A 21,458-nucleotide genomic window follows, 5' to 3' on the forward strand; every position below is an offset into this window, starting at 1 on the left:
AGCAACCTAATTCCAAAACGGACAAAGGATTTGATTTATTTCAGAGAACATGTACAAATGATAAATACGCACATGGAAAATGCTCAACACCATTGGTTGTTAGGGAAATGCAAATAAAAACCACAACAAGACACTATTTCCAACACACTAGGATGGCTATTATCAAAAAGATAGTAACAAGTGTCGCTGAGAATGTGGCAATAGTGGAACACTTACACATTGCCGGTGGAGATGTAGTATGGTGTAGCCATGGCAGAAAACAGTCTGGCAGTTTCTCAAAGAGTTAAACACAGGATTACCGGGGCGCCTGGGTGGCTCAGTCGGTTGAGCGTCCGATTTCGCCTCAGGTCATGATCTCACAGCTCGTGAGTTTGAGCCCCGCATAGGTCTCTGTGCTGACACCTCAGAGCCTGGAGCCTGCTTCTGCTTCTGTGTCTCCCAACCTCTCTGCCCCTAACCCACTCACATTCTGTCTCTGTCTCTGTCAAAAATAAATAAACATTAAAAAAAATTTTAAAAACAAAACAAAACACAGGATTACCTTATGACCAAGCAATTCTATTACCAGGCATATAAAGATTTGAAAACAAGGACTCAAACGGTTACTTGTACACCAATGTTTGTAGCAGAATTATTTACAATAGCCAAAATGTGCAAACAGTCTAAGTGTCCATCTATAAATGAATGAATAAACAAAATGTGGTGTGTATGTACGATAGAATATTATTCAGCCTTAAAAAGGAAAGAAATTCTTGGGGTACCTGGCTGGCTCAGTTGGTAGAGCATGCAACTCTCAATCTCAGGGTCATGAGTTTAAGCCCCATGTTGGGAATGAACTCTATTAAAAAAAAAAAAAAAGTAAAGAAATTCTGACACATGCTATAACATGGATGAACCTTGAAGACATTATGCTAATTAAAATTAGCCAGACACAAAATGACAAATATCATATGATTCCACTTATATGAAATACCTAGAATAGACAAACTTGTAAAAATAGGAAGCAGAAAAGCGGTTTTGGGGATCTGGGTCAAGGGGGAAGTGGGGATCTGTTGCTTAATGGTTACAGAATTTTTGTTTAGGGTGATGAAAAGTTTTAGAAATAAACAGTGGTGATGGTTGTACAACATTGTGAATGAACTGTACACTTTAAAATGATTAAAATGGCTAATTTTATGGGCACCTGGATAGCTCAGTCAGTTGAGCATCCACTTCAGCTCAGGTCATGATCTCATGGTTCGTGAGTTCGAGCCCCACACGCTGCTGTTAGCCTGTCTGCACAGATCTTCTGTGCCCCTCTCTCTGTCCTTCCCCCCCCTTGTGGTTGCCCAAAAATAAACATTGAAAAAAAATAAAAATTAAAAAAATAAACTGGGAAATTTTATTATATGTAATTTATTACACTAAAACAAACAAACAAACAAACAACAACAACAACAAAAACAACCCTAAGCAAAAAAAAATCAGGAAAACTAAGCAAAAAAATCAGGTAGGTCCTCATTTAAAGATTTTGCAATCTAAAAAAAACAAAACCAAACCAAAAAAACTTACAACCTAGTAAGATAATTTGGACATTTAAGGAAAAAACACTAAGTATTTGATGATAGCGTGAGAATAGTGGTTTCCTTGGACAGAGGAGATGGGGAATAACTGGAAAGGGGAATGAGAGAAGTTCCTGGAGTGACGGGAAATGTTTTATGTTTTGATTGGGGTGTTTACATGGGCATTACATTTGTCAAAACTTATGAAATTTTATACTTAAGATTTGTGCACTTCATGTAAATTTCACCTGCTGGGGGGGCACTATTAGCTGCTACTAATCATTTGACTATTAATATATACAGTTTCTCCTATTTCTCACTTGCGTGAAGTCCTTTAACATATATAGGCTTTAAACTTTTTTTTGTACCTCTTAATCCCCTTAATCTATTTTGCTCATCTCCCCACCCACTTCCCATGTGGCAATTCCCAGTTTCTTCTCTGTATTTAAGACTCTGGTTTTTGAGGGGTTTTTTAAATTTCACATTTAGGTGAAATCATATGATATTTCTCTTTCTCTGATTTATTTCACTTGGCATAATGCCCTTAGGCCCATCCATGTTGTCGCAAATTACAATATTTCATTCTTTTTTTTTAATTCATTTTTTAAAATTTGTTTTAATGTTTATTTTTGAGAGAGACAGAACATGAGCGGGGGAGGGGCAGAGAGAGAGAGAGAGAGACAGAGACAGAGACAGAGAGTGGCAGAGACAGAGACAGAATATGAAGCAGACTCCCGGCTCTGAGCTGCCAGCACAGAGCCTGATGTGGGGCCTGAACCCACAGACTGCAAGATCATGACCTGAGCCGAAATCGGTCGCTTAACCGACTGAGCCACCCAGGCGCCCCTTTTTAAATTCATTTTTGAGAGAGACAGAGACAGCGTGAGTTGGGGAGAGGCAGAGAGAGGGAGAGAGAGAGAATCTCAAGCAGGCTCTGCACTGTCAGTGCAGAGCCCAAGGTGGGGCTCCAACTCATGAAACCATGAAATCATGAGCCAAAACCAAGAGTTGGATGCTTAACCGACTGAGCCACCCAGGCGCCCCAAGATCTCATTCTTTTTTAAGGCTAATATTCCACTGTGTTTATATAGCACATCTTCTTTATCCATTCAGCTACTGATGGACACTTGCTTCTGTATCATGGCTGCTATTGTAAATAATGCTGCAATAAACATAGGGGTACGTGTATCTTTTCAAATTAGCATTTTCATTTCCTTTGGGTAAATACCCAGTAGTAGAATTACTGGATTGTGTAGTATTTCTGTTTTTAATTTTTTGAGGAGCCTTCATACCGTTTTCCACATGGCTGCACCTATTTACATTCCAACCAGCTATGTACGAGGGTTCCCTCTTCTCCACATCCTTTGGATCTTCTCCACATCTAACATTTGTTATTTATTGTCTTTAAGATACTAGCCTTTCTGACAGGTGTGGAGTGATATCTCCTTGTGGTTTTGACTTACATTTCCCTGATGATTAGTGATGTTGAGCATCTCTTCATGTGTCTGTTGGCCATCTGATGTCTTCTTTGGAAAAATGTCTATTCAAGTCCTCTGCTCATTTTTAAATTGAAATTTTTTTGGTGTTGAGTTGTGTAAGGTCTTTATATATTTTGCATATTAACCCCTCATCAGACATATCATTTGCAAATATTTTTTCCCATTCACTAGGTACCCTTTTTGTTTCGTTAATGGTTTCCTTTGCTGTGCAAAAGCTTTTTATTTTGGTGTAGTCCCAATAGGTTTTTTTTTGTTTTTGTTTCCCTTGCCTTTGGAGACATATCCATAAATATGTTGCTAAGGCCAATATGTTGCTATGTCCAAGAGATTACTGCAGAGGCTTTTAATTTTAAATAGTTAAATTGATTCATGGGGTGCCTGGGTGGCTCGCTCAGTCCATTGAGCATCCAACTCTTGATTTTGGTTCAGGTCATGATCCCAGGGTCATGGGATTGAGCCCCTCATCAGGCTCTGTGCTGAGCATGAAGATTAGGATTTTTTCTATCTCTCTCCCCCTGCTGCTCTCCCCCCACTCCCGCCGGCCCTCTCTCTCTCAAAAAAAAAAAAAAAAAAAAAAAGAAAAGAAAAGAAAAAAGAAAAAAAAACTAAAAAAAATAGCTAAGTTTATCCATTTTTCCATTTATAGTTTCTGGTATTTGCCTTACTTTAGAAAGTATCTCATTCCAAGTTTGCAAATATTCTTTTTTCCAATATGTGTATCATGAATACGTGTGTGTGTGCTTGTATGTATGTGTTACATGTAGCTGTTGACCAGCTGAACACCATGGGCAAGCTTCCTAACATTGCTAAGCCTTGGCTTTCTCATCGTAAAGTAGGGATAATGCTGATTTGCTTTTGCTATTGATAAGTTTGAACTAGATAACTTTTGAAGGCCATTAAATGCTTGACCCACTTAGAAGTTATTCAGAAAAGGGTAGCTATTGTTATTTTATATTATGGTATTATCTTTTATGGTATTTAACGTTTTATCATAATTCTTTGTGTATCTGTCTCTTTTAGTAAGGATTTTCATTGGTAGGAAATGTGGCTTCCTCAGTGCCTAACCAAGTACCTGGCATTTAACAGGTGTTCAAATGTTTGTTGAATGAATGAATGAGTTGATTGAATAGGTGAATAACACAAGATAAAATCAAGAAGTAAAAGAGAAAGAAGGGCTAATTTTATCAAGCAGTCCTGATATGAAACTAAACACTAAACTGAAGTCAAACTAGGGTAGAAGGAAACTTATTAAATTTGTAGGGTCTCCTGTCCGAGGATAGGCTCCAAGAGAACTGAGTTTCTGCTGATTGAAACTGCAAATGTTCAGGTAAAAGCTCATTTTTCGAGGGAGAACTTCCATTGGCGGATTTTACTTTCTAGCAAGTCAGGGATCCACCATTGTATTCCCGGCCTGGAGAATAGTGCCTGGCCGCTCAGAGATGTTTACTGAATGAATATCTGACTGAATGAAAGCTTGCATCAGATTTTCAAAGCAGCCTGTGACTCCATAAAGTTTTAGAGCTCAATAATATAGAAGGAAAAAAATCAAACAGATCCCTAAGAGCTTTTACCTGGGCCAGAGCTCGGAGAGGAATCTATCATTATGGAGTGATGGAGGAACCCCTCCCTCGATTCCTTTCAAAGGAGTGGGTGGTTCCCTTCTCAAGTGGCTTTCTGATTCTCACATTTGTAGATTCTTACATTTGTATTCAGGCTTGAATCATAAGCCAACTTCTGCCTCCCACTATCTGTGTGACCCTGGTTAAATTATTAAAGCTGTCTAGGACCAGTTTTCCCCAGTAACACTCACCTTAAGGGCCTGATGAGTGGATTACTAAACTAGAATTGAACTATAATGCTGATGGATTACAGTGCACAACCAATTGTGTGTCTTCTTGGGCTACCCCCGCCCCAACTTTTTTTTTTTTTTTTTTTTTTTTTTTTTTCTGTGTAAGACATTTGTTTACATCCATTTACCCTGATTCTCAGGCCTTGAGGCAGTTCAATGCTTTAACCAGTTTGCCTCTACTGGTCCGTAGAATTGGTTGATTGGACTACATAAGTAAATATTAATTATGGTCATTTACAAGAACTGCTGTCCAAACATACCCTATTACTCTGCAGTACAAGAATAATAAAGGGAAATTCACATTTGTTGACTTCCTATTGTGTACCACACTGGGCACTTTCATGCCTTATCTTATAACCCTGCAAATTAGACTTGTCATTAAGTAGAAACATTGACAAAGTCTTTGCTATATGGATACTAATTTTGTGCCTGGACCCCAGTAGACACTAAAATATAATTGTTGACTAAATAAACTTTCTTTTATCTTTTAACCTAAATTTCACAACCATTCAGCATGGGCAGATGTGCTCCCAACCTTAAAATGAAACCGAAAATTGGTGAGTTCTCGGTGAAATTGGCCTGTAAGAAGCTGTTTTCGAGGGGTGCCTGTGTGGTTCAGTGGGTTAAGCATCTGACTCTGGCTCACAATCTCACAGTTCATGAGTTTGAGCCCCACATCAGGCTCTGACAGCTCAGAGCCTGGAGCCTGCTTCAGATTCTGGGTCTCCCTCCCTCTCTGCCCCTCCTCTGCTTGTATTCTCTCTCTCAAAAATAAGTAAACATTAAAATATTAAAAAAAAAAACCCAAGAAGCTGTTTCAATACATTAGTCAATAAATATTTATTGAGTAAATACTGTACTCAAACTATGAAAACTGGGGCTTGTGAGAGCATACAATTCCAAGAACTGTGGTAGTGGCTGGGGAGACAAAACTGAGACTAGGGAATGGTGACCTCACTGGCTCCAACGGGGCTGGGTGTGGCTGAGAGTCAGATGGGCAGAGACTTTTACAGGTTTTCAGGAGAGATCCCTTGGCAGGATCTAGCAAGGAGGATTTGGTGAGAAAGGACTAGATTCGGTGTTGGGACACTTGGGCTCTAGTTCTGGCTGAGGTTTAACTGGTTGGGAGACTTGGGGCAAGTCCCTTAACCTCTCCAGACATCAGTTTAGCACCCGGAAAATAAAGTGGAAGTGGGGGTGGTTATTGTGGAACTTGTTCAGTTATTGAGTGCCTTCCGCTTCTTAGATTTTAAAATTCTCTATCGGCCACACTTCTTTTTCCTTTGAGAAGAAAATACTTCCTATGCTTGGGATTTCAATTAAGTTGATCAATGGATTCGTCACTCACTATACTCTAGGAGACTGTGCCATAAATTCACACACACACACACACACACACACACACACACACACACACACCAAGGGTTTTTTTTTTTTTAATTATGTTTGTGGCAAAATATACATAACATACATATTTACCATCTTAACCTTTTTTTTTTTTTTTTTTTTTTTGAGAGAGAGAGAGAGAGCACATGCATGAGCTGGGGTTGGGGGAAGAAGAGGCAGAGGCAGGGGTAGAAAGAGAGAATCTTTTTTTTTTTTTTTAATTTTTTTTAACATTTATTTATTTTTTGAGATACAGAGACAGAACAAGAGTGGGGGAGAGGCAGAGAGAGGGAGTCACAGATTCCAAAGCAGGCTCCAGGCTCTGAGTTGTCACCACAGAGCCTGACGTGGGGCTCGAACTCATGAACCATGAGATTGTGACCTGAGCCAAAGTCAGATGCTTAACTGGCTGAGCCACCCAGGCGCCCCAGAAAGAGAGAATCTTAAGCAGGCTCCATGCTAGGGGCTCAATTCCACAACCCTGGGATCGTGACCTGAGCGGAAATCAAGAGTTAGATGCTCAACTGAATGAGCTGCCCAGGGGCCCTCCATCTTAACCATTTCTGTGCATCTTTAAGTGCAGAAATCCAGTAGTGTGAAGTATATTCGTTACCATCATCCACCTCCAGAATTCTTTTCATCTTGCAAAACTGAAACTCTGTACCCATTAAACAGTAACTCCCCATTCCCATTTCCCCCCCAGCTCCCGGTAACCACCATTCTACTTTCTTTCTCTGTGAATTTGACTACTCTACTACCTTAAATCGATGGAATCATACAGTACTTGCCTTTTTGTGACTGGCTTATTTCACTCAGCATAATGCCCTCAAGGTTCATCCAGGTTGTAGCATGTATCAGAACTTCCTTCCTTTTAAAGAATGAAAAATATTTCACTGTATGTATATACCATATTTTATCTATCCATTCATCTGTTGATGGACACTTGGGTTGCTTCCACCTTTTAGCCCTTGTGAATAATGCTGCTATGAACATGGGTATACAAATATCTCTTAGAGATTTTGCTTTCAATTCTTTGGGGGTATATACCCCAAAATTAGAATTGCTGGATAATATGGTAATTCTATTTTTTAAAGATTCTATTTTTATTTATTTATTTAAGATGTTTCTTTTGGAGAGAGAAAGAGAGAGAGACAGCTCGAGCAGGGGAGGGGCAGAGAGAGAGGGAGACCAAGGATGTGAAGCAGGCTCCTCCCTGTCAGTGCAGAGCCCAATGTAGGGCTCAAACTAACAAACCGTGAGATCATGACCTGAGCTGAAGTGAAACACTTAACTGACTGAGACACCTAGGCACCCCAAGGTTTTGGTTTTTTTTTTAAAGTAATCTCTACACCCAACATGAGGCTCAAACTCACAACCCCAAGATCAAGAGCCAGCCAGGCACCTCTGGTAATTCTATTTTTAATTTCATTTTTCAAGTTTATTTACTTTTGACAGAGACAGAGTGCGAGCATGAGCTGGGGAGGGGCAGAGAGAGGGAGACACAGAATCCGAAGCAGGCTCCAGGCTCCAAGCTGTCAGCACAGAGCCTGACACAGGGCTTGAACTCACCAACCGTGAGATCATGACCTGGGCTGAAGTTGGGACGCTTAACTGACTGGGCCACCCAGGCGCCCCTATTTTTAATTTTTTGAAGAGCCACCATTCTGTTTTCTGTACTGGTTGTACCATTTTAAATTCCCACCCACAGCACAAAAGCATTCCTTCTCCACAGTCTTGCTAACACTTATTTTCCCTTCTTCTTCTTCTTTTTTTTTTAATAGTACCCATACTAATTGCTGTGAAGTGTATCTAATTGTGGTTTTCATTTGCATTTCCCTAATGATCAGTAATGTTTAGTATTTTTTCATGGGCCTATTGGCCGTTTGTATATCTTTGGAGAAACATCTTCAAGTCCTTTGCCTATTTTTTAAACCAGGGTTTTTGTGGTGGTTGTGTTGAGCCGTAAGAGCTCTTTATATATTCTGGATATTATTTAGTCTTTAGCAAATACGTGATTTGCAAATACTTCCTCCCATTCGGTGGGTTGCTTTTCACTCTCTTTTGTCCTTTGATGTACAAAAGTTTAAAAAAATTTTTTTAAAGTTTATTTCTTCTGAGAGAGAGAGAGAGAGAGAGAGAGAGCGAGCGAGCAGGGTGGGGGGGGGGGGGGAGAGAATTCCAAGCAGGCTCTGTGCTGACAGTGTCCAGCCTGAGAACTCATCAACCATGAGATCATGACCTGAGCTGAAACCAAGAGCTGGATGCTTAACCAGCTAAGCCATGCAGGCGCCCCCAGAAGTTTTAAATTTTGATGTAGTCCGATTCATCTTTTCTTTCGTTGTCTGTGCTTTTGGTGTCATATCCAAGAAATTGTTGCCAAATCCAAGGTCACGAAGATTTCCTCATGTTTTCTTCTAAGAGTTTTATAGTTTCAGCTCTTACATTTAGTTCTTTGGTGCATTTTGAATTAACTTTTACATATGCTGTAAGGTAAGGGTTTAACATGTGGGTCTCTAGTCTTCCCAACACCATTTGTTGAGAAGACTAGCTTTTCCTCATTGAATGGTCTTTGCACCCTTGTTGGATATTATTTTACGATTTAGGAAAGGGTTTGGGGCTATAAACTTTTGGGAAGGGGGGTGGTACAGGAATGACATGGTCTCTGTCTTAACAGAGCGTCAGGAGAGTTGAATATTAAGATTTTGCTTCACGGAGCATTTATTTGTCGAGTGCAGTTGAACGCTCAGTGCACACCTGTCCCATGTTTTCCCACACTTTGCCTCTTCAGCTTCCCATCCAACCAGTGAGGTAGGTAGGATGAACCCCCACCCCCTTTTTTTTTAATGTTTATTTATTTTTGAGAGAGAGACCGAGTACGAGCAGGGGAGAGGTAGAGAGAGAAGTAGACACAGGATCTGAAGCAGGCTCCAGGCTCTGAGCTGTCGGCACAGAGCCGGATGTGGGGCTCGAACTCACAAACCGTGCGATCATGACCTGAGCCGAAGTCGGACACTTAACGGACTGAGCCACCCAGGCACCCCAGGATGAACCCCTTTAACAAACTCGGCTCCCCAAAAGAGCACGGTTATGGCTTATGCAGAGGCAGGCACAAAGTTAGGATTTGAACCCACGGTTCTTGGCTCCATGCGTCTCGCTATTTCAGGTGTTCTCATCTCCAAAATCTGGGCAGAAGTGAAATAAGACGGTCTCTATTGAGCAGCCCTGCAGCTATAGGATCCTACGCATTAAGGAGTCGCTAAACCACAGTCCAAGCGTGAAGTGTAGACGTTACGTCTGCAGAGAAGAGCCGAACCCAAACAGCCCAGAAGGCCAGAGTCCTAGGATTGGAGTCCCGCCCCCGGGCGGACCCCAAATTCTTACCCGGAACCTGGGCGCGGCTGGGCTGTGCGACTGGCGCGGGTGGGGGACCAGCAACAGAAAAATGCCCGCGACCGGATTGTCGTTGAAATGCCCCACAGTGTCTCCGGAGTGAGGCTTTCCAGTTCTAACAACGTCCCTGGAGTCAGCGCCTTTGCCTCTCTCCCTGTCACTCACCTACCGCGGGGTAGTTTCTTCTCCGTTGCCCCTTCCTTGCCTTTCCTCTTGGTACGCCCCCGCCCAGTCTGGGAGAGGCCGGGCGGCCGCCCGCGTGGCCACTGCGCATGCGAATCCCACGGCGAGGGTGGGGGTGGGTGAGTGGGAGCACGGACCCCGCCCCTTCGCTGCTCCACGCGTGACGTCGCGGGGGGCGCCGGCCTCCGCCCGGCTCCGAGCGGTGAGAGCTAGCGGCAGGCGGAACCGACGCCGCAAGACCGGGAAAGGGATGTTGCGGGTGTTGAGTTCATGCAGGAGGGGCTTGGGGCGGGGGGAGGGGAGGCCCAGGGGCACCACCAGCCGCTGACCTCAGGCTCTGCCCTCCCCCTTCGCGCTTCCTCCCTCTTTCCAGATGTGCCGGGACGGGAGGCAGGGCAGGGGCTGGGCTTTTGGGACACCTGTATTTCCCTGGAGCCTTCCTTCTCCCCCCACCCAATATGTTTATCCCGTCTTCCAGATGTTCCTTTTCATCAGACTGTTGCTTCTTGCTTGGCAAAGGGCACTCTCTCTACCTGGAAGCAGAAAACGGGTTTCAGACCTTGGCCCTGCCCCTCCTCTGTTAAAGTCCCCGAACCTCAGTTTCCACCACAGTGTTTTTTGCTTTGCTTCACCTAGTTTTAAAGGTCATTATGACACAGAGAAATAGAAAGAAAATGGACATTTGTTGCGTCCCTGCAAGGCCCAAGTACTGTGCAAACTGCTTTATTTGTCACATTTAGTCCTCATTATTTGGTGTTCTTAGAACCACCCTTCACCCTCCTTCCCTTCACAGATCCTTAAGCTCACAAAGGTTAACTGGTTTTTCTCACATAGCCAGTGAGTGGCAGAGGAGGCTTCAGACTGAACCGTTTTGCTCCAAAGTGGAGTTCTTTTCATCAGACACTTCCTTTGTCTAGGCTATTGGCTGGAATTGTTCTTCAGCCAAACCCTAGCCCCAGAACAGCTGCTTCCTCAATTTCTCCCCTTGAGAACTCTCCATTTGGGTTCCGTTTTCGAGCACAGTGTGCTCTACTTTGCTTCTGCATTGATCACATCAGAAATGAAATACAGCGGACATTTTTTGAGTGGTGCAGGGGGATGAATACTTGGAGTCAAGAGCCTTGGGTTCTTGTCCTGGCTCTGCCACTAACTGGCCGTGGAGCCTTGAGCGAGTCCCCTGTCTTTTCAGTGCTTTAGCTTACCTTTGAATAAAAATGGGTAAGTGCCTTCTGACTCTCAGGCTCTTGTCCAGTTCTTCCTTCCTGTCCTCCAGCAGGCTCTCCGTGGAGGCCCGGACCCCTCTCCTCCCCATGGGCAGCTGCCAGGCAGGGCACAACCTGCATCTCTGTCTCGCCCACCACCCACCTCTGGTCTGTGCCACTTTGATCCTGCTGCTTCTTGGCCTTTCAGGCCTGGGCCTTGGCAGCTTCCTCCTCACCCACAGGACTGGCCTGCGCAGCCCTGACATCCCTCAGGTGAGTACCTTCATCCTTTCCATACAGGTCTGCTCATGCTGCTAATGTCTCACCTCTCACCTTCCTTTTGCACACAGGACTGGGTCTCTTTCCTGAGATCTTTTGGCCAGCTGACCCTGTGCCCCGTGAATGGGACAGCCACACGGAAGTCGCGTGGATCTCACGTTGTAGGCTTACTGACCACCTTGAACTTCGGAGATGGTCCAGACAGGAACAAGACCCAGACATTCGAAACCCAGGTCCTGGGTAGTCATATTGGATTGAAAGGTGAGATCAAGGAGGAATAGGGGTTGGGCATCAGAACACTTAGGGGTGGGCCCTGTCTCTGACCTCCCCAACCTGGTGACCTTGGGCATATCCCTTGGCCTTAGTCACTTCTGCTGTAGTAAGGGCTAGATACTTTGAGTGAACAAGTGTTTTCTTTCTCCCGTTCTGGCTCTGAGGTGGGTTTGTTTGTTTGTTTGTTTGTTTGTTTGTTTGTTTTTGAGAGACAGAGTGAATATGAGTGGGGGCGGGGGCAGGGGGGGGAGAGAGAGAGAGAGAGAGAGAGAGAATCCTAAGTAGGCTCTGACACAGAGAGTGCAGAACCTGACATGGGGCTCAATCCCATGACCTTGGGATCATGACCTAAGCTGAAATCAAATCAGACAAAGCCATCCAGGTGCCCCTGAGGTTTTTTGGTTCCATCCTTGGAGGTGTAATGAGATGGGATAGATTTGACCTAATGTTTTTTCTCATCCTTCTTGATCTCTACCGCTTTCTCCTATTGGAGGCTACCTTCTTTCTCCTAGGGGATATTCAAGAAGCATGTCCTCCTTCAATTAAGCAAGTGTCCTAAGTTTCTGCTTTGTTCTTACCACAGCTCTATGTGCTATGGACAATACAGAAAAAATTAGGCATCTCCATTCCCACAGAGCTTAGAGTCATCTGGGAAAATGATAAGAGAGAGAGCGAGAGAGAGAGAGTGTGTCAGTTTATTCCTGCATGAGATTTGGCCTCAAGTTCCTTGTCTGAAACTGGGGAGATGAAAAGGGAGGAGAGAAAGGTGGAACTGTCTGGCTTCTGAGGTCCTTTTCGACACTATCATTCTAAGCATCTCTTGTGAATTACATATGTAGCTGAGTGTGTCGCAGGGGGAGGTCTCTTATGTCCAGGTATACATATGTGTGATCAAAGGATGAGAATAAAGGCAGGTGTCTGATATATACAGACTTGGGGTGATTTTTCCTGTGCTTTTTATTTTCTAAATATATATACGAGAGCTTTGTTGAGATATGATCACATACCACAAAATTCACACATTTTAAAATGTACAATTAAATGGCTTTTCACATACTCACAAAAGTGGGCAACTCTCACCACTGTCAATTTTAGAATATTTTCATTGCCTCCAAAAGAAATCCTAAGCCCATTATCAGTCACTCCCCTTTTCCTCCTAACCTCCCAGACACAGGCAACTACTAATCTTGCTTTTTCTGTAGATTTGCGTACTGAACATTTCATACAATATGTGGTCTTTTGTGACTGCTTCTTTCAACCAGCATGTTTTCAAGGTTCATCCATGTCGTAGCACTTACCAGTGCTTCATGTTTTTATTGCCGAATAGCGCTCAGTGTATGAATCGTCCATCTTTCATTTATCCATTCGCCAGTTCATTGACATTTGGATTGTTCCTACTTTTTTACCATTATGAACAATGCCGCCATGAACATTCTCATACAAGATTTTGTGTGATCATACATTTTCATTTCTCTTGAGGAAAATGAAATACTAAGGAGTGGAGTTGCTGGATCATACGGTAACTCTATGTTTAATCTTTTTTTTTTAATCTTAATTTTTATTAGAGAGAGAGAGAGAGCGCGCATGAGCAAGGGAGGGGCAAAGAGAGAGGGAGAGAGAGAATCCCAGGCAGGTTCCATTCTCAGCTTGGAGGCCAACACAGGACTTGATTTCACGACTCTGTGATCATGACCTAAGCTGAAATCAAGAGTCAGACACTTAACTGACTGAGCCACCCAGGTGTTCCCATTAAATCTTTTGAGAAGCTTCCAGGCTGTTTTACAGCAGTGAATGAGAATTCCAATTTCTCCACGTCCTCACCAACATTTGTTATTGTCGGTCTTTTTTATTCCAACCATCCTAGGCAGTGGGAAATAGTATCTCACTGTGGTTCTGATTGACACGGCTAATGATACTGAACGTCTTTTTTTCATGCACTTATTTGTCTATCTCCTTTGGAGAAATGTTTATTTGGAGTTTGCTTGTGAAAAAATAATTGGATAATTTGTGTTATAATTATTGACTTATAAGAGTTCTTTTTTTTTAATTTTTTTTAATGTTTATTTATTTTTGAGAGAGACAGAGACAGAATGCGAGTGGATTAGGGGCAGAGAGAGAGGGAGACACAGAATCCGAAGCAGGCTTCAGGCTCTGAGCTGTCAGCACAGAGCCCGACGCGGGGCTCGAACTCACAAGCTGTGAGATCGTGACCTGAGCCGAAGTCGGACGCTCAACCGACTGAGCCACCCAGGTGCCCCTATGAGTTCTTTATATTTTCTGGATACAAGTCTCTTATCTGAGGTATGATTTGCAAATATTTTCTCCCATTCTCTGGGTTGTCTTTTCATTTTGTGGATGGTGTTCTTTGAAGCACGAAGGTTTTAATTTTGATGAAATCCAGTGTATCAATTTTTCCTTTTGTTGCGTGTGCTTTTAGTGTGTTGGTTTAGCAGGCTTTGCCTAACTCAAACTCACTAAGATTTACTTGTATATTTTCTACTAAAATTTTGTAGTTTTGACTTTACACTTAGCTCTATGATCCATTTTTGAGTTAATTTTTGTGAATGATGTGAGGATGGGATCCAACTTCATTGTTTGCAAGTGGCTATTCAGTTGTCCCAATATGTTTTGTTGAAAAGACTATTCTTTCTTATTGAATAATTTTGGCACCCTTATTGAAAACCAGCTGAGCATGGATGTATATATGAATTTATTTCTGGACTCTGAGTTCTATTCCATTGATCCATATGTCTATCCTTATGCTAGCACCACACTCTTTTAATTACTGTAGCTTTGTATTAAGTTTGAAATCTGAAAATGTGAGTCTTCAGGGTGCCTGGGTGGCTCAGTCAGTTGAGCATCCAACTTCGGCTCAGGTCATGATCTCACAGTCTGTGAGTTCGAGCCCCATGTGAGGCTCTGTGCTGACAGCTCAGAGCCTGGAGCCTGCTTCAGATTCTGTGCCTCCCTCTATCTCTGCCCCTCCCCGCCTCAAGTTCTGTCTCTCTCTGTTTCTGAAAAATGAATAAACCTTAAAAAAAAAAAAAAAGAAAATGTGAGTCCTTCAACTTTGTTCTTCTTTTTAAAAATTGTCATTATTCCAGATTCCTTAATTACTATATGAATTTTAGGATCAACTTCTCCAGTTCTGTTTTTGCAAACAAGCCCTTGTTATTTTTATAATGGTTAGAACCAGAATAATATCATGAGAGATTACTCTGGAAAAAAATAAAATATAACCCACCTATGATTGCATCACCTAAGTAATAATTATTAAGCACCTATTATGTAGCAAGCATGGGGAATATAGAGATGTGTAAGACCCGGGTCCTCACTCCAAGCTGCTTACAGTCTAGCAAGGATACAGACATGAACAGAAGTAAATACCTTTCTTTCTTTTCTTTCCTTTTAATTTTTATTTGAGAAAGAGCTAAAGCATGTTCACAAGTGGGGGAGGGGCAGAGGGAGAGAAAGAATCTCAAGCAGATTCCCTGCTGAGCCAAGTTGGGGCTCAATCCCACCACCCTGGGATCACGACCTGAGCTGATATCAAGAGTCAGATGCTCAACCCACTGAGCCACCCAGGCTCCCCAAAGTAAATACCTTTCAATGTATGTAGTAGCGCACAAGATACAGTGGGAATAGTTAGGAGCCTGCCAAGCAGGGATAGTGAAAACAGGCTTTTCCAAGGATTCAGTGCCTGAGCTGGCTTGAGGGAGGTTTAGGGCTTTGCTCTTCCAGCCAGAGGGACAAGCACATACAAAAGTATGCAGATGGGGACCGTAATGGCATGTTTGAGAACTTCAAGGGGTTCATTTTGGTGCAGGGGAAGGCGTGTTGAGTGAGTGGCAACAGATGGACTGGAGAGAGCAGACAGAATCCTATGGAAGGTCTTGTGTGCCAAGCCCAGGTAGTTGAACTTTAGTACGTTGGGCAAACTCACAATTTTAGGCAGAAAAATAGTAGGGTTTTGTTGTTGTTCTTTTAAAAGATCACAGTCTGTTGGCTGATTGTCTGGTAGGAATGCACCCAGATGGCAGAGGATCAGTTAGGAGGTGGTTGCAATAGAAAGATGATGAGAAGGGGCACCTGGCTGGCTCAATTGGTGGAGTCTGCGGCTCTTGATCTAGGGGTTGTGAGTTCAAGCCCCATGATGGGTGTAGAGATTACTTTAAAAAAATTAAATAAAATCTTTTTTTTTTTAACATTTATTTATTTTGGGGAGACAGAGTGAGAGAGAAGCAGAGAGAGGGGGAGACACAAAATCCAAAGCAGGCTCCAGACTCTGAGCTGTCAGCACAGACCCTGATGCGGGGCTCAAACTCATGAACCGTGAGATCATGACCTAGCCAAAGTCGGATGCTTAACTGACTGAGCCACCCAGGCACCCTAAATAAAATCTTTGGAAAAAAAAAAAAAGAAGATGATGAGAAAAACTGAGCTAAAACAATGCTGTGAAAAACCGGGACTGATCTAAGAGACATTGGCAGTATGGGATTGACAGGACTTTGGTAATTAATTTGATCTGGAAAACACTGAAAAAGGGGCATTCTCTTAGAAAATTTTACATGTACATTTTTCAGTTCTCATTATGATACATGTACTGGTTTCTATTTCTCTTTTTTCTCCTTATGACATCATTCTTTTTTCTTACTGCCCGGCCTGAATGTTATTATTTTAATGGATGTAAGGTGATCCATTAAGTGGCTAGGCCATCACTTGTAATGCCTTTCCTAGTGTTAAACATCTCTACTGTTTCTTATTTTTTGGCATTTTTTGTGAAATCACAATAAACATCTTGGTATACGTGGCATTTTTCTTTTGAATCCTTACCTTAGGATTAGTTTCTGCAAGTGGTATGACTGAGTCCAAGGGTATGGACCTTTTTTTTAATGGACAAATTCATTTTGTTGTGGATTTAGAGCACATAGAAGTATACAAAGCAGGTGTAAAAATCTTCCTTGCCTCAGGGTGCTTGGTGGCTCAGTTGGTTAAGTGACTGACTTCGGCTCAAGTTATGATCTCACAGATCGTGGGTTTGAGCTCCTCATCGGGCTGTATGCTGTCAGCATGGAGCCTGCTTCATATTCTCCATCTCCCTCTCTCTCTGTTCCTCCCTTGTGTCCCCCCCACCCCCTACTCTCTCTCTATCAGAAAAACAAAACAAAAAATCCTCCTCATCTCCCCTGCACAGTCCACAGTTTGATGGGCATCTTCTTAGTCCCTCTCTGTACCCATTTGAAATTATGACAGAAACAGCCAAATTGTATTTTTCTGAAAGGTGTCACTCATTAAAACTGCCCATTTCCCCACATCTTCAGCAACTCTTATTATTATCAGTCTTTTTAATTTTTACCAACTTAATGAGAAAAGGAATTACCTGATTGTTTTAATTTACTTTCTCCCGATTATTAGTGAGGTTGAACATCTTTTGGTTTATTGGCCGTTTCTGTGCCTCCTTGAATTTCCTGTTCATATCCTTTGCCCACTTTACTTTTATTTGTCTTGCAGTTTTGTGGGGGGGAAAAAAAGAAAAAAATGGTTTACCTTTACCTTCTTGATTTTTAGAAGATCCTTTTACATTCTGTATAGTAAACCTTTTTGTCAGTTAAACATAGGTATTTTCATCCATTCTGTTACTTTTTTTTAATTTTTTTTTTTTAACGTTTATTTATTTTTGAGACAGAGAGACAGAGCATGAACGGGGGAGGGTCAGAGAGAGGGAGACACAGAATCCGAAACAGGCTCCAGGCTCTGAGCTGTCAGCACAGAGCCCGACGCGGGGCTCGAACTCACGGACCGCGAGATCACGACCTGAGCCGAAGTCGGCCGCTTAACCGACTGAGCCACCCAGGCGCCCCTCTGTTACTTTTTTTAAGTTCTCTTTCACTGTAGAGAAGTCTTTAACTGTTATGAGTTGTTTATTGCTCTCATTCTTTACTCAGGCTTTTAGGTCTTGTGTCTTTTTTAGGAAGGCCTTCCTCACTTTAAAATTAGAAAATATTCTTCTGTATTTTCTTTGGGTTTTGTTTTGTTTAGTTTGTTAATATAGGTCTTTAGCACATCTGTACTTTATTTTATAGTGTGAGATGAGTCTAACTTTTTTTTTTTTTTCCACAAATGGAAATCGTTCCAAATTCACTGACTAAATAGGCCATCCTTTTCCCGCTAATTTGAAATGGGGTGTGAACCTTTCAATGGATTTTGGTACCTAGTAGAAAGCTACTTTCTTAAAAAGGACAAACTAGTTTATACAGACTGACATTGGCAATGTGTATCTGCCCCAGTTTCACTGCAACTTTGTGAGTACTGGTATGATTATTTTATTGATTGTAAGCTAACTTAATTTTTTGTTTATATTGGTTCACAGTTATTGTCATTTCTCAATGACAGGATGATGGCACATAGAGTACTTTATTGAATAGCCTCAATGCCAAAACACCCAGTACTGTAGGAAGCCTTAGAAATGAATGTAAGTCTGAAGATGGATGGCTTCCAACCCACCCTCCATTTTCTTCCAACCCCTCTCCTGTGTCTCTCATAGGATCCTCTGCAACAGAGCTGGTCGTCATTACAGCCAGGGTGACCGCAGAGAGGACCCCAGGAACCTGCCTGTATTTTAGTGCTGCCCCAGGAATCCTGCCCGCCAGCCAGCCCCCCATATCCTGCTCAGAGGAGGGAGCAGGAAATGCCACCTTGAATTCTAGGATGGCTGAGGAGTGTGTCAGGGTCTGGAGCCACGAAGGCCTTGTGCTCACCAAGCTGCTCACGTCGGTAAGAACCTCAGGTTGTTGGGGTTTCATAGACTGCCGTGCTGAACGCTGTGTCTTGAAGGCTTCTGGAGGCAGTTTTACCTAACAGAAAAAGGTGTAGGGCTCTATAATTCTGCCTCAGAGGGGGTGTGACCTTGAGCAAGCATCTGAGCCTCTCTGAGTTGTAAAAATGGAAACATCATCTGTAAAATGGAAAACATAATATTATCTCCTGATTCCAACAAATAAAGATGAATGAGAATTAATGTCAGGTGCTCAGGACAATGCCTGGTACATAACAGAGATTTGGATAAATGACAGCTATTACTATTAACTTGTGTTTAAACAGAATACAGGAATTTGGAAGCTGTCAGAAGGGGCAGAATGGGCTAATTGCTATCATAGAGATGTGAGCAAAGTGTTATTCAGACATGGAGTAAGGAGCAATTAACCCTAACTTGAACATTTATGGAGAGTGCTTCACAGAGAAGGTGGCATTTAAGAAAGGGAATTGTGTACAGTAATTTATAATGTACCAAGCGCTTTCAAGTTCATTATCTCATTTGATCTTAAAATAGCCTTTTGAGGTAGCTGTTATTATCCCATTTTACAGATGAGGAAACAGGCTTAGAGGGAGCGAATTGCCCAAGGCCACACAACTGGTTAAGTGGCAGATACAGGATTGCAATGTCTGCCTTCTGACTGTAGTCCCAGGCTTTGTCTGCCCTTTCACGGTGACCCTTGAAGAGGAGGAAGATGTGGATAGAGAATGCAATAGAGGGGGTTCAGGAGAGGGGGAACGCATTTCAGGCAAAAGGACCGGCACAAACACAGGCCTAGAGATTGAAAAGTGCTCGGCCTTCGAGGGCACTCCATGCTGAGGGGCTTAGGAATGACTGAGGGGAAGAGACAGAAGGGATGCAGAGGCCTGATTATGAGGTACCGTGATGCCAGGCTAAAATGCTACAACTTGACACTGTAGGCCAGGGGGTCCAGTGGTGCTGTGTGGAAGGAGAGAGACCAGTTAGGAGGCTGCTGTGTACTCTTTCCTCACACTTGCAAGGACCCTGGTGAGGAACATCACCTGGGAGTTTAGAACCAGAGAAAATACTTGTTTCCAGACCTGGCCCTACTTGAACATATTTAAAACGTGGATAGTAGTGGACTTTCCTACCTCCTGGAGACATTGTGGGATTTCACGTAAATGGCTGGGCAAGAAAGCAGTTTGTAGACCATCGAGACAATTAGCTTATGCAGAAATTACATTTTCTCTTTGGGTTCTCCTTCTCTCCTGGATGTAGAGAGCCCTCTCCCCCATGGGGGCTTCTCTCTGTAGTTCTTGGCCTGGGGATAAGACGTCTTCCCAGGGGAAGATTCTCCACCCTCCCTCTCTCATTCATGCCTCCTTCCCTTTCTGTGCCCATCCCTAGGAGGAGCTGGCTCTGTGTGGCTCCAGACTGTTTGTTTTGGGCTCCTTCCTGCTTCTCTTCTGTGGCCTTCTCTGCTGTCTCACTGCTGTGTGCTTTCACCCGCGCCGGGAATCCCACTGGTCTAGAACCCGGCTCTGAGGGCGCTGGCCTAGTTCCCAACTTGTTCTCAGGTAAGGTTCTTTGCCCCAGTCCTGTGGGAGTAGGGGATGGAGTAGGGGTGGCAATTATAACTGAGATAGAGTCATTCCTTAATAATATGGTTTGGTTTTATTTTTGAACTTTATGTAGATGGAATCACATGCATTCTTTTGTGACTGACTTTCAGTTAACATTCTGATTTTTAAGATTTCATGCATAGCTGTAGTTCACATCCAAGTTTTTTGGTAACAGTGGGAGTCAAGAGGCTTCAAATTTGATGATGCATCCTGGATGCGAATTAGGGTTGTCTTGCTTTTGTCCTGACATCCTGATACCCATTTTTATGATGCAGCTTTTGTAAAACTCAAATTGAACAGCTCAAAAGGATTGGTGATGCCCATTTACTAGGCACATACTTTGTGCCCAAGCATTTTACATACACCTCTTTCCCATCAGCCTTCACTGCATTTAGAAAAAGTTGATTCTGCTAACAGGATCTTTGGAGGAACACACCTCACAAAGGTAGCAGTGGGTGGGGGACATATTGGCTAACCATTTCATGTGTCAGCTCATTAAAGAAAAAAATTTTTTCTGTAAAAAAGTCTCACTCTGTCAGATGGATCTCATATGAGAGTTACCTATTGTGCAGCCAACTCTTAAACTATTCTCAGCTTCAACAACTGGCTGCTGTGCCCTAGGAAATAACCTTGGGAGAAGCGGCAACTGCCCAAGCCCAGGGAGGGGCTCTGGCCAAAGGAACTGGATTGCTGAAAATCAGCCTTGCTTATTTTGCTCAGGGCTAGACTTCACTGCCCTATCCATCTGCCTGGGATGGGAGATGGTGGAACTCTCTTAGCCTTTCTTAGATCTGAGTGGACTGGGAAAGGAAGCCTCTCTGGCTCCTGGCAGATCCTGAGGTCCTGAAGTCATCCACCCCAGTCAAGATTAGTGCTTGTACCTATCTCTAGCTGCCATTGCCTCTGCTCCTTACTTTGCAGCCATCCCAGAGCTTCCCCCAGGGGCCCTGTGATCTGCCCTGGTTTTTAATTTTCTTTTTCTCCAGGTGTGAATCAACTTCTCTGGCCTTTGTTCTGAGTTCGAAGAGATGTTACAAAAAATGGAGAGCTGGAATGTGGGGGGAAATAAAAGGCTTTTTTGCCCAATGTCGCCCAGGGTGTTTATTGGGGATTGGATGGAGGTGGGAATTTCAGGGCAGACAGGTTTGGGGGACTTTACCTTGTTGAATCTTCAATTTGGGATAGAGGCTGGCAAAGGGCGTGGATTACTGCATCTCTATCCTCCTTTTGCCTTTGGAAAACACCTTTTGATCGCAGCTCTGCCACTTTATGTCTTGCTTTCTTGTATGAAATAAGGTTGATAGTTCCCACTAGTTGATAGAATTAGGTGGGTGTGGTCATGGAAATGCTCTGACATAAAGGCTTTGTGACCTTGGGCAGGTCATGCAATTGTGAGATGCCTGCTTCCCGAAGGGATTTGACAGACTGAGTTTTCCTAGCAGATTCCTCGAACTTAGGA

At 43.1% G+C, this 21,458-nt stretch overlaps 1 protein-coding gene across 5 annotated transcripts; it reads left to right on the plus strand.

Moving 5' to 3' along the window:
* The first annotated feature begins 9,945 nt into the window (after positions 1-9,945).
* TMEM219 (transmembrane protein 219) lies at positions 9,946-21,085 on the plus strand. Of its 5 annotated transcripts, none has more exons than XM_042972544.1 (6): positions 9,946-10,050; positions 11,101-11,323; positions 11,401-11,590; positions 18,147-18,376; positions 19,785-19,954; positions 20,986-21,085. In XM_042972544.1, exons 2-5 carry the CDS (start codon positions 11,159-11,161, stop codon positions 19,920-19,922), a joined length of 723 nt encoding a protein of 240 aa, XP_042828478.1. In that variant the 5' UTR covers positions 9,946-10,050; positions 11,101-11,158; the 3' UTR covers positions 19,923-19,954; positions 20,986-21,085. The 5 variants fall into 5 exon arrangements, with proteins under 5 accessions (XP_042828478.1, XP_042828477.1, XP_042828479.1 ...); XM_042972543.1 differs by having other exon boundaries at positions 9,964-10,050; positions 11,125-11,323; XM_042972545.1 differs by having other exon boundaries at positions 9,967-10,050; positions 11,122-11,323.
* Positions 21,086-21,458: the final 373 nt, after the last annotated feature.

Source organism: Panthera tigris, chromosome E3, assembly GCF_018350195.1.
Source record: "Panthera tigris isolate Pti1 chromosome E3, P.tigris_Pti1_mat1.1, whole genome shotgun sequence".
NCBI lineage: Eukaryota > Metazoa > Chordata > Mammalia > Carnivora > Felidae > Panthera > Panthera tigris.